This window comes from Oryctolagus cuniculus, chromosome 13 (assembly GCF_051225735.1).
Source record: "Oryctolagus cuniculus isolate XC-2025 breed Fujian yellow rabbit chromosome 13, ASM5122573v1, whole genome shotgun sequence".
In the NCBI taxonomy this organism is placed as follows: Eukaryota; Metazoa; Chordata; class Mammalia; order Lagomorpha; family Leporidae; genus Oryctolagus; species Oryctolagus cuniculus.
The window spans coordinates 65153025-65165141 of record NC_142879.1 but is presented as its reverse complement, the minus strand read 5'-3'; the positions used below and the strand labels follow the sequence as shown (position 1 = coordinate 65165141).

At 43.7% G+C, this 12117-nt stretch overlaps 1 protein-coding gene across 14 annotated transcripts in view; it reads right to left on the bottom strand.

Annotated features, from left to right (window-relative positions):
• DRC8 (dynein regulatory complex subunit 8) overlaps positions 1-12117 on the bottom strand; it is a 122366-nt gene that overhangs the window by 68633 nt on the left and 41616 nt on the right. For 11 of the 14 annotated variants that reach the window (XR_016219054.1, XR_016219055.1, XR_016219056.1 and 8 more), the window contains one exon: positions 11691-11766. The exons of the other annotated variants lie outside the window; for them this stretch is intronic. Coding sequence is in view for 4 of the 11 variants with exons in the window: in XM_089311661.1 (XP_089167787.1) it covers positions 11691-11766 (76 nt within the window). In the remaining 7 variants the exon portion in view is untranslated. The remainder of the gene's footprint in view (positions 1-11690; positions 11767-12117) is intronic. 14 annotated transcript variants of the gene reach the window in all.

Genomic DNA, 12117 nt, shown 5'->3' with positions numbered 1-12117 from the left:
CCTCCCTTTCCTGCTTCTTCCTTTCTTATTAACTTTCCACCTTTCTATCCATTTATCCTATAACACATGGATAGAAAGAGGTCTACAATGATAGCTATCTAACAATAACTAGTAGTTCAGAAGCAGGGTTTGGGATGATTTTTTAAAGCTCTTTAACTCCTTAATCACAGCTCATCAAACAGGTATGATAACCAACTTTGCAGAAAGTAACTGGAAAGTGAAATGGAAGGGACAAGGTGCAAATCACTCAGGAAATTTTCGTTTATGTGTAACTGAAACATTTCAGAGAAAAACACAGGAAAGATATGACAGCCACATATATACTGCGAAAGTTAATAGACATTAATATTTCACTCCACAAGCTTTAGAATTTTTCCCTAAACATTGCACAAACAGCGAAGTCCCACTCCCCACCTTTATCCTCCATCTTCAGATACAAACACAATTCTGAGGATAATACTATTATTCCCATGTATGCCTATGTATTTAGAAACAATATCAATTTATGTTTTTAAAATTCACATATATCACACCATAATGTTTACTTCCTTTCAAAATTTGTAACTCAATATTTTTGAGCTTTAACCAAGATACTTACCTAAGTTCATCATTCAATCATTCAAATGTATGAGCTATCATTATACAAAGAAACCCGTTTTTTTTTTTTTTAAGATTTATTAATTTATTTGAAAGTCAGAGTTACACAGAGAGAGAAGGAGAGGCAGAGAAAGAGAGAGAGAGAGGTCCTCCATCCACTGGTTCACTCCCCAATTGGTCGCAACAACCAGAGCTGTGCCGATCCAAAGTCGGGAGCCAGGAGCTTCTTCCAGGTCTCCCATGCAGGTGTAGGGGCCCATGGTCTCAAGCTATCTTCTGCTTTCCCAGCCATAGCAGAGAGTTGGATCGAAAGTGGAACAGCCTGGACTCAAACTGGCACCCATATGGGATGCCAGTCCTGCAGGCAGTGGCTTTACCCGCTGTGCCACAGCGCCAGCCCCACACCAGTTTTCACAATTCACTCCCCATTGAGGGATATAAGCATCCAACAATTCCAATTCCTCTTTTATATGAGGTTCCACATGGCACAAATACAGACTTGTTTGACCTATACAATTTTTCAAACCTTCTTTGAATAGCCTCAGCTTTCTCAGATAATAATTATTTGCAGAAGCTGACCACCTAATTTCTCCATCCTGCTGACAGGTTTTACTGCCTGATGAAACGAATTGTGAAATGTTGTATTAATATCTCTTCATAAACAGTATTTGATGTGAAGAAGTAAAAGCGATACTTGTGGCATCTCCAGTTCTCTTTGAAAGTTATTTCTAACCCTTACAAAAAAAATTCTTGTTAGCTACTTCTTATTCAATCAGAAACAGGATCTAATACGCTCAATGTTCCTGCCAACTGCTAATTAATTACTCTCCCTATCGGTGAGATCGATAGATACTTGATGTCAGGCACCTCAGAGGCTCAGGCTGAGCTGAAGATGAAAAGCTGCTTTTTAAAAGTTGCATTAAAAAATGACTTGTGGGGCTAGTGTTGTGGCATAGCAGGTAAAGCTGTCATCTGTGATACCAGCACCTCATGTGGGTTCCACTTCCACTTCCCATCCAGTTCCTGGCCTGGGAAAAGCAGCAGAAGATGGCCCAAGTGTTTGCAACCCTGCTACCAACGTGGGAGATCTGGATAAAGCTTCTGGTTCCTGGTTTCATCCTGGCCCAGTGCTGGCTGTTTCAGCCATCCGGGGAGTGAACCAGCAGAATGAAGACATCTGTCTGTCTGTCTGTCTCTCTCCCCCGCCCATCTCTGTAATTTTGACTTTCAACATAAATAACTAAATATTTGTAAAAGAGTGAAAGAGACTTGTTCTGATAGCAAGACGACACTAGCTAGGAGAGGCTTGATGGCGAAGGAAGGAAGGGAAGAAGGGAGGGAGGGAAGGAGGGAAGGAAAGAGGGAGGGAAGGAGGGAGGGAGAAAGGGAGGGAGGGAAGGAGGGAGGGAGAAAGGGAGGGAAGGAAGGAGAAAGGGAGGGAGGGAAGGAGGGAGGGAGAAAGGGAGGGAAGGAAGGAGAAAGGGAGGGAGGGAAGGAGGGAGGGAGAAAGGGAGGGAAGGAAGGAGAAAGGGAGGGAGGGAAGGAGGGAGGGAGGAAATTTGAAAGAAAAAAACAAAACTACTCAAAATTACTTTTGTTTGCTTCCAAAAATTAAAACATACACAAAAGGTGCATAAGAATACTTTAAACGTTCATGGAAAACAGAGTTAACAATTAAGTTTATATTGGTGTGACGGGGCCAGCGCGGTGGCACACTAGGTTAATCCTCCGCCTGCGGTGCCGGCATCCCATATGGGCGCCGGGCTCTAGTCCCGGTTGCTCCTCTTCCAGTCCAGCTCTCTGCTGTGGCCCGGGAAGGCAGTGGAGGATGGCCCAAGTGCTTGGGCCCTGCACCCGTGTGGGAGACCAGGAAAGAAGCACCTGGCTTCTGGTTTCGGATCAGCGTAGCTCCGGCCGTGATGGCCATTTAGGGAGTGAACCAACAGAAGGAAGACCTCTGTCTCTCTCTCTCTCTCACTATCTGCAACACTACCTGTCAAATAAACAAAAAAAGAAAGAAAAGAAAGTCTATATTGGTGTGGAAATACTTTGAAATCTATGCACTGTTTTTTCATCATGCATATTTCCATGAACTTCTTGAAGAACCCCCATATGCATGGATTTCAAAAATTTTTGCGTCAAAATATAAACCTATTTTTAAGTTGTTCGCTATGAACTTTCTGAAGTATCTTCATATAATTTCACTAATTTCTAAAGCCAAAAAAGGAGAAAGAGAATTAGTGGCATGTACATATCACAGACTAAGGCTAAGATCTTTAATATTTAAAAATATAAATAATTCAATGGGGAAAATGGGACAAGGTCAGGAACTGCTAGTTCAAACAAAAGAAAATACAAATAGATTTTAGAGATATGAAAAATTAACTCTGAGTTTCTATTTTTCACATATCAGATTGGCAAAAATCCCAAATTTTGATAACTGAGTTTAAGAGAGAGTGGGGAAACAAGCAATCTCACATAATGAGATGAGAGCCTATACTGTCAATAAAGCAACATCTATAAAACATATTCATGTACTTTAATATACTTCCAGGAATTTCTCCTAGAGGAAACTTCTGTCACAAAATTGCATGCGTACTAAGAGAATCTCTGCAGTATACACTCCTATTACAGAAAAAGCTCGGAAATAATATCCATCAATGACAGAGCAACTCATTACATTACACTTCATCCGTACAACAAAAGAAAGATTTTTTAAAATATGTATTTACTTTTGAAAAGCAGAGAGAAACAAAGAGGAGACAGAAACAGAGAAATCACCCGTCTGCCAGTTCACTCCCCAGAAGCCCACAACAGCTGGGGCTGAGCCAGGCTGAAGCCAGGAGCACAAAATTCAATCCAGGGTGTGTGACATGGATGGCAGGGACACAGCTGCTGCAGCCATCACCTGCTGCCTCCTCAGGTACACAGTGTACACAGTAGCACAAAGCTGGAATCAGGAGCAGAGTCAGAACTCGAATCCAGGCACTCACATATGAGATGCAGGTGCTTCAAGTGGTGGCTTAACCACCACATTAAACATTCACTCCAAAAAGATCTTTACATATTAATAAAGGATAATCACCAAGCTATATTAATAAGTGAAAGAAGCATATTTTCATGGGCTATTTCTTAAGGAATTAAGAGATTTATGGCCGGCGCCGAGGCTCACTAGACTAATCCTCCGCCTTGCGGCGCCAGCACACCGGGTTCTAGTCCCGGTCGGGGCGCCAGATTCTGTCCCGGTTGCCCCTCTTCCAGGCCAGCCCTCTGCTATGGCCCGGGAGTGCAGTGGAGGATGGCCCAAGTCCTTGGGCCCTGCACCCCATGGGAGACCAGGAGAAGTACCTGGCTCCTGCCATTGGATCAGCGCGGTGCGCCGGCCGCAGCACGCCGGCCGCAGCACGCCGGCCGCAGCACGCCGGCCGCAGCGGCCATTGGAGGGTGAACCAACGGCAAAAGGAAGACCTTTCTCTCTGTCTCTCTCTCTCACTGTCCACTCTGCCTGTAAAAAAAAAAAAAAAAAAAAAAGAGAGAGAGAGAGAGAGAGATTTATAATGGTTTACATAGCATCTTACCATTTGTGTTAAAAATACACACACATCCTGCAACTTAACATCAAAAAAAAAACCATAACCCACACAACCTGATTTTAACATGGGTCCAAGACTAGAATAAACAATTATCCAGAGTGTACAAATGGCCAAAAAGCAATGAAAAACTGCTGTTAGTCATCATTAGAAACACAAATCAAAGTCATAATAAGATACCATTTTGCACCCTTTTAGATGACTATTATAAAAATAACAATAACAAAAACCGAAAGAGCAGAAAATAAAGTGTTGACAAGGATATAGAGAAACTGGAATCTTTGTGACTGCTGATAGCAATGTGAAATGGTACAGCACTGAAGAAGACTATAATGGTTCCTCATAAAAAAGATCAAACATAGAAGGACCAGATAATAGGTAATTTGATTTCTGGATGTATACAAAAGAACTAAAGCAAGGATGTAAACAGATGCCTGTATACCCATATTTATAGCATCATTGTTCACAATAGCTAAAAGGTAAAAACAACCCAAAGGCCTACAAACAGGTGAATGGATAAACAAAATGTGGCATACACATACAATGGAATATTATTCAGAAGAACAAAATTCTTACACGTGCTACAAAATGGATTAACCTTGATGCCATTATGCTAAGTGAAATAGCCAGACATAAAAGGAAATACTGTACTATTCCACCTACAAGAGGTATCAAGAATAAATAAGCTCATAATGTGGTTGCCAGTGGCTGGAGGATGGGGAGACAGTTAACGTTCAATGGCCACAGGGAAAATGAAAAAGTGCTGGAGATGGTAGCAGTGACAGCTGTGTGATTACATTAACGCCAAAGCCCCTGAACTATAGACTTCAACCAAGAAGCAAGGTTTGTGCATGTCTATTTCACAATAAATACAAATATATTCACATGCACTATCTCTAAAGGAGTAGAGACTTGCAACAAATCTTGCTTGGCCAAGATTTGGGGGGAGGAGATTTACTTATCACTGTATGTTCTCTGTGCCTTTAGAATTTTCTGCTATATGCATGTCATCTATTCAAAATTATGATTTTGATTGATTTCTAAATGAAGTATGGGAATATGTATTCATGTTTTCTATGAGGCAAAATTTAAATGTCCCTAATATTAAAATTTTCCCATGGGTGGGGGACTGACCTAGCAGTTAATACACTGGCTAACACACCCAGGTCTCATATTTAAATGCCTTGCTTTGATACCTGGCTCCAGCTCCTGATTCCAGCTTCCTGCTAATGCATACCTTGGGAGGCCGCAGTGGCTTGAATGATTAGGTTCCTGCTGGCTATGTGGGAAACCTGTATTGAATTCTTGGCTCCCAGCTTTGGTCCCCAGCCAGGGCCATGGCAGGTGGTGAACCAGTGGATGAGAGCTCTTTCTCTCTCCCTCTCAATTATATAATTTTTTTCTAAAAACCCATTTTTAGTGTTTTTCATGGAGCCAGCTTAAAGAGCCCTTTAATATAAGGAAAATGGAACAGAAAAGTGAAGTACTTTAGGATTTGAAAGATCAACAGAGAAGTGGCTGTGGCATAGTGGGGAAAGCCACCACCTGCAGTGCATACATCCCATATAGGCGCCAGTTCATGTTTTGGCTGCTCCACTTCCTTTTTTTTTTATTTTTTTTTTTTTTATTTTTTGGCTGCTCCACTTCCAATCCAGCTCCCTGCTAATGTGCCTGGGAAACAGCAGTAGATGACCCAAGTACTTGGGCCCTTGCACCCATGTGGGAGACAAGAAGAAGTTCCTGGCTCCTGACTTCAAATCAGCCCAGCTCCAGTCATTGTAGTCATCTGGGGAGTCAATCTGCAAATGGAAAAATCTCTCTTTTTTTCTGTCTCTCCCTCTCTCTCTTTGTAATTCTGCTTTTCAAATAAATAATAAATAAATCTTTAAAAAAAAATGGGGGGGGGGGAGCAGCCACGGTTCAAACCAGGTGGCACTGTAGGCCCATGGCTTAACCTATTGCACCACAGCACTAGCCCCAAGTAAAAATTCTTACAAGGGCTCTGTTACGTACAATAATGCAACATTATTCATCGAGACTGAACAGGAGAAACATAAGTCTGAATTACATACTTCAAGAATATTAAGGTAGAGGTGCCAGCGCTATGGCATAGTAGGTAAAGCCACCGCCTGGTTCAAGTCCTGGCTGCTCTACTTCCAAAACAGCTCTCTGATACGGCCTCAGAAAGCAGTAGAAAATGGCTCAACTCCTTGGGGCCCCGCACCCGTGAGGAAGACTCAGAAAAATCTCCTGGCTCCTGGCTTCCGATCGGCCTAGTTCTGGCCGTTTCGACCAATTGGGGAATGAGCCAGTGGATGGAAGATCTCTCTCTCTGTCTCTCCCTCTCATTGTCTGCAACTCTACCTCTCAAATAAATAAATAAATATTTTTTAAAAAGAATATAAGGTAGAATAATAGCAATAGTTAATATTACTCTAAGTTTAAATTTCAAAATAATCTGCTCCAAACCAATATTATTCTGAGTTTTAAAAATGTCCACTGTGGGTGAGAGTCTGGCCTAGAGCTCAACATGCTGGTTAGCACTGCCATGTTCCACACTGAGCACCCATGTAAATTCCAGCTGGTAATTTATATTACCAGTTTCCAAAACAAAAATTAATTTTATTTGAAGAATGGTATGTTTTACATGTTTGCACATCTCTTTAACGCCTGGTTAAGATACCAGATTCTCATATCTAGTTTTGCAGCCTATAATACTGCATATCATGTAGCCTTTGAAGCCCTCCAATACATACTTGCAAAACAAATGAGAATGCAAGGCAGGCATGTGGTCTAGTGGTTGAAGCACTAGTTAAGACACTCACACACCACATCAGAGTACCTGGGTTCAATTCCCGGCTCTGGTTCCTGATTCCAGCTTCCTACTAATGTAAACCCTGAGATGAAGCGGGTGATGGCTCAGGTAGCTGGGTTCCTGCCATTCACATGGGAGACAGGGATTGAGTTCCTGGCTCCCAGCTTCGTCCCTTGTTCCTTGGGTCACTGACAGCATTGGGGGAGTGAATGAGCAGATGAGAGCATGCTCCCTCTCCCTCACCTTCTTTCTTCTCTGTCTCTCTGCCTCTTAAATAAATATTTTTTAAATGAGAATGAAAATAAGTAATGCTGTCTCAACTTTATGATGAAAGCAGGACACCTGAAAGGCTCTGGGGGACACACAGTGGTCTCTAAACCCCACTATGAGAACTACTTACTTGTGCTACCAATGCCACGAGGCAAATGTAAAAGCTGAGGGACAAAGAGAATCTGAAGTGTATTCCTGGTGCCAGCACTGGGACTGGTACCCAGGAAGTCTGACCCTGGGGCTGCCCCTCAGGGGTCTGAGGGAAGCAGGGAGCCCACTTCATAAGGTCTTAGATAGCAGTGTGCAGCCCACTGGTCGCCTGGCAGTCATACACAAACTTTCAAAGCCACTGCTTCAATATGTGCCAAGCAGAGATAAGGGGAAGGGAGAGTAGCCAGGACAAACCTCACATCTAAGGGGCCTGGGTCAGCCCTGTCACCGTCACCTGGGAGCCAGCACACTCCGGTGCCCAGGCAGCCTCTCAGGCAACAGTGCGCTCTACCCGCCCACAGCTGGCGCCTTTAGGTCTCTCTGGCACCCTCATGCTGTTCAGAGACATTGTTTCACACTGCTCAACCTTCACACCAGATACTGCCTTAAATCCTTCATTAAAAGTGATAAGGAGACTAGCTCTACCAGACATTAAAGCATTTTATACGTGGATTATAGTTAACACAGCTTTAACCAACACAAGAGTGAAAAGTAAAGCAAGAAATCAGAAAACTAAAAATTAGGCCTAATTATATAAAATGCACAAATTATAAAAGAAACTAACAATTTAGAAAGTAAATAGGCTGTTTAGTAATCTGAAAATAAAAGTCGATTGAGGCTTCCCTTTCAATCATACAATCATATGCCAAAACCAAGTCCAGATAGATGCAGTGCTTCTACAAATGGCGCAGGAGGAGCCGAGGCCGGGAAAGACAGGTGCAGGCATCATCGCCTTGCCAGAGCCCCTCCCCGCCGGAGCAGAGACAACCAGGAGAACGCTGCCCCAGACAAGACACTACTCTGAGCAGGTCATTTTGTTCCTCTGCCCTTAATTTCCAATTTCGACAGAGTGGATGATAATGCCATCAGCAGCATGAGAACACACATTATACACTTAATTTTTTATTTATTTGACAGATAGAGTTAGAAAGAGAGGCCGGCACCGCGGCTCACTAGGCTAATCCTCCGCCTAGTGGCGCTGGCACACCGGGTTCTAGTCCTGGTTGGGGCACCGGATTCTGTCCCGGCTGCCCCTCTTCCAGGCCAGCTCCCTGCTGTGGCCAGGGAGTGCAGTGGAGGATGGCCCAAGTGCTTGGGCCCTGCACCCCATGGGAGACCAGGAAAAGCACCTGGCTCCTGGCTCCTGCCTTCGGATCAGCGCAGTGCGCTGGCCGCAGTGCGCAGGCCGCGGCGGCCATTGGAGGGTGAACCAACGGCAAAGGAAGACCTTTCTCTCTGTCTCTCTCTCTCACTGTCCACTCTGCCTGTCAAAAAAAAAAGAAAGAAAGAAAGAAAGAGAGACAGAGACAGAGAGAAAGGTCTTCCTTCTGCTGGTTCACGCCCCCAAATGGCCGTTATGGCAGGAGCTACACCAATCCAAAGCCAGGAGCCAGGTGCTTCCTCCTGGTCTCCCAAGTGGGTACAGGGCCCAAGCACTTGGGCCATCCTCCACTGTCTTCCCGGGCCACAGCAGAGAGCTGGACTGGAAGAGGAACAACCAGAACTAGAACCCAGTGCCCATATGGGATGCCGGCGCCGCAAGTGGAGGATTAACCAAGTGAGCCACAGCACCAGCCCTTCCCCGCATTATACACTTTAAAGCCTCTACCAATTAACATAAGGAATGATGATCAGAACACTGCATTCATCTATGTTGTTACTCCTCAAATATGCTTAGCATTAATATTTTAATGCTAAAAACAATGCCAATTTTCACAGTAAACATCTTTACTTAATAAAGTAAAACTATTTCAGTTGTAAAGACATACACACACTTTCCCTGAGGGCCTGAGTAATTTTAATTTGGAATGGGAAAAAGATGTAGCCCATAAACATGTTTATTTTTCCTGAATTGGCCCTTTTACCAAAAAAGGCCTGGCATCACTGCTCTAAGGGAGTCGAGAGATTTCCCTGCCGCTGTGAGGAAGCGTAAAGGCAGGAGCTGAGCTCCCGGAGTCCCGACAGGGCAGGCTGGGGAGGTGGGCACTGCAGCACGGTAAAGATTGGGAACAGAGAAACCCCAACATGCCATTCACCAAGCGATCGGCATCCTCTTTGTCTGCAGAGATTAAAGATGGCAACGCTTATCACACAAATAACAAGACTAAAATGTGGTAGTATGCACAAAGCTCCAAGAGCCCAACCAGCTAGTCAGCCGTCACACAATGCTGATTTCTCTTCTCTCCCTTCTCTGCCCTCTCTTAAAGCTATACTTTCACTGACTCCTCTAGCAATACCTCTCTATTTTGTCCCCAGCAGAAGCCTGCAGCTACAATAAAAGATCTGAGGTCAAGGCACTTGCCATTCATACACAAGGGGTCTTCTAAAGTTCAAAGAAGGGGCTGGCATTTGTGGCACACTGGGTCAAGCCACCACCTGCAATGCCAGCATCCCATACTGATGCTGGTTCTATCCGCGGCTGCTCCACTTACGAAGCAGTTCCCTGCTAATGCCCGTGGGAAAGCAGCAGAAAATAGCTGGAATGCTCAGACCCCTGCCACTCACATAGGAGATTCGGAAGAAGCTCCTGGCTCCTGGCTACAGATTAGCTCAGCTTTGGCTGTTGCAGCCATTTGGGGAGTGAACCAGCAGAAGAAAGATATTTTTCCCTCTCTCTTTCTCTGTAACTCTCTTTCCAATAAAATAAGTCTTAAAAAAAAAAAGTTCACAGAAAATGCCTATTATAAATCACTGTGCATGGATCTCAAATAATTTTGTGCCCAAATAAACTGATCTTTTAATTCCATTTTCCTAGGAACTCTCCGAAGGACCTACGTATTTAGTCATTCAAACAACCAGAGCTGCAAGCCCCACACCCCCTCCAAACTCTCACCAGCACCACCATCCATCACTCATTTTGTGCTGGTATCCTTGCTGGAAGGGTCAGGGGCTCCCTGGAGTGTCGTTCCTACAGAGTGCGGTGTGACAAGAGCCACTGGAACTGTGCAGCAGTGCTGCAACCCTGCATGCTCCTCTCACACCCACTTGGCAATGGCTGAGCCAAGCTTCACTAGGGGCCTTCCACAGAGCTAAACCTAACTGTTCTCCACCTCACCCACGGGATTAGCCCCGTACACACAGCTGAGGCATAAACAAAACCTTCCAAGGTATTACTATAAAGAAATGAAACTGATCCCATATATCAGCCCTGAACCTTTCCTGTAAAAAACGAAAGAATACATACTATTACAATGTGATCAAAAACGTCTCACGTGCTCACTGGGCTGGCTCAGTTTGTGTTTGCAGGAAGCTGGGTCAGAAATGGAAGAGCCAGGGCTCAAGCGGGTACCCAGATATGCAACGAGGGCATCGTTAAGTGGTGGTTTAACCCACTGGGCCACAACACCCACCCCATGGTTACATTATTCTTTATCTCCTGTCCTTCATTCCAGATCAGACAGTTTTCACATATTTCATCTTTGCATGTTTCTGCTGTATTCTGTTTTGGTTTGGTTTTTCTACTATTTTACTGGAGAATGTACCTCGGCTTAAGCATTATTAATCATTCTTTTTAATGGCCCATTCATATCTTGATAATATATCTACATACTCTTAATTTATTTGAAAGGCATAATGACAGACAAAGTGAAAGAGAGAAAAAGGAAAAGACAGAGATTTTCCATCCACTGATATACTTCCCAAATGGCCACAACAGCTGGGACTGAACCAAACTGAAGCCAGGAACCAGGAACTCTAACTGGACCTACCACATGGGTGGCAAGAACTCAAGCACTTGGGCCATCATCCACTGCTTTCCAGGTGCATAAATAGGGAGCTGGCTCAGAAGCAGAGTAGCCAGGACTCAAACCAGAACTCCAATATGGGATGAGGGCATTCCAAGTTGCTGCTTAACCTGCTGTACCACAACATTTACCTATATATATTTAAAGTAAATTTTATTCATTCATTCAACAAACATTTACTAAGTACCAACTATGTGCCAAACACTAAAACTATTACAGAAGTCATCTTACAGAGTTTACAATCTATAGGTTAGAGTGAGAAATCAGGATATATCCTTTCTACCAGACTATGAAGAATAAGAATATTTATCTGAAGCAATAGTTAGCAAATACCTTTCACAGGAACAAGAAAATAAATATTCAAAATAGCGTAAGAAATGCAAGGTACAATATGAAAAGAGTTCTCTTCTACTTTATGAGTTGAAGCAGTAATTTTGAATCGTAATAAGACAAAAGTTTCCAAACCTCACATCCACTGTATTATTCGACTCACGGTCAAATACTTCAAATGCCTCTTTGATTTTTTTCTGTAATTCTGCTACTGCAAAAGACAAAGTAAATAAAAATTATTTCACTTTAATTTTAAATTCACAACAAAAATCTCAGTAACTAAACAACAATTTGGGGCCAGTATTACAGTATAGTGGGTAAAGCCACTGCCTAACAATGCTGGCATCCCATAGGGGTACCAATTCATGTCCTGGCTGGTCCACTTTTGATCCAGCTCCCTGCTAATGGCCTGGCAAAAGCAGCTGAGGATGGCCCAAGTACTTGTGCTTCTGCCACCCATGTGGGAGACCCAGAAGAAGCCCCTAGCTCCTGGTTTCAGCCTGGCCCAGCCCTGGCCATTAGAGCCATTCAGGGCATGAACCAGCTGATGAAAGATTCTCTC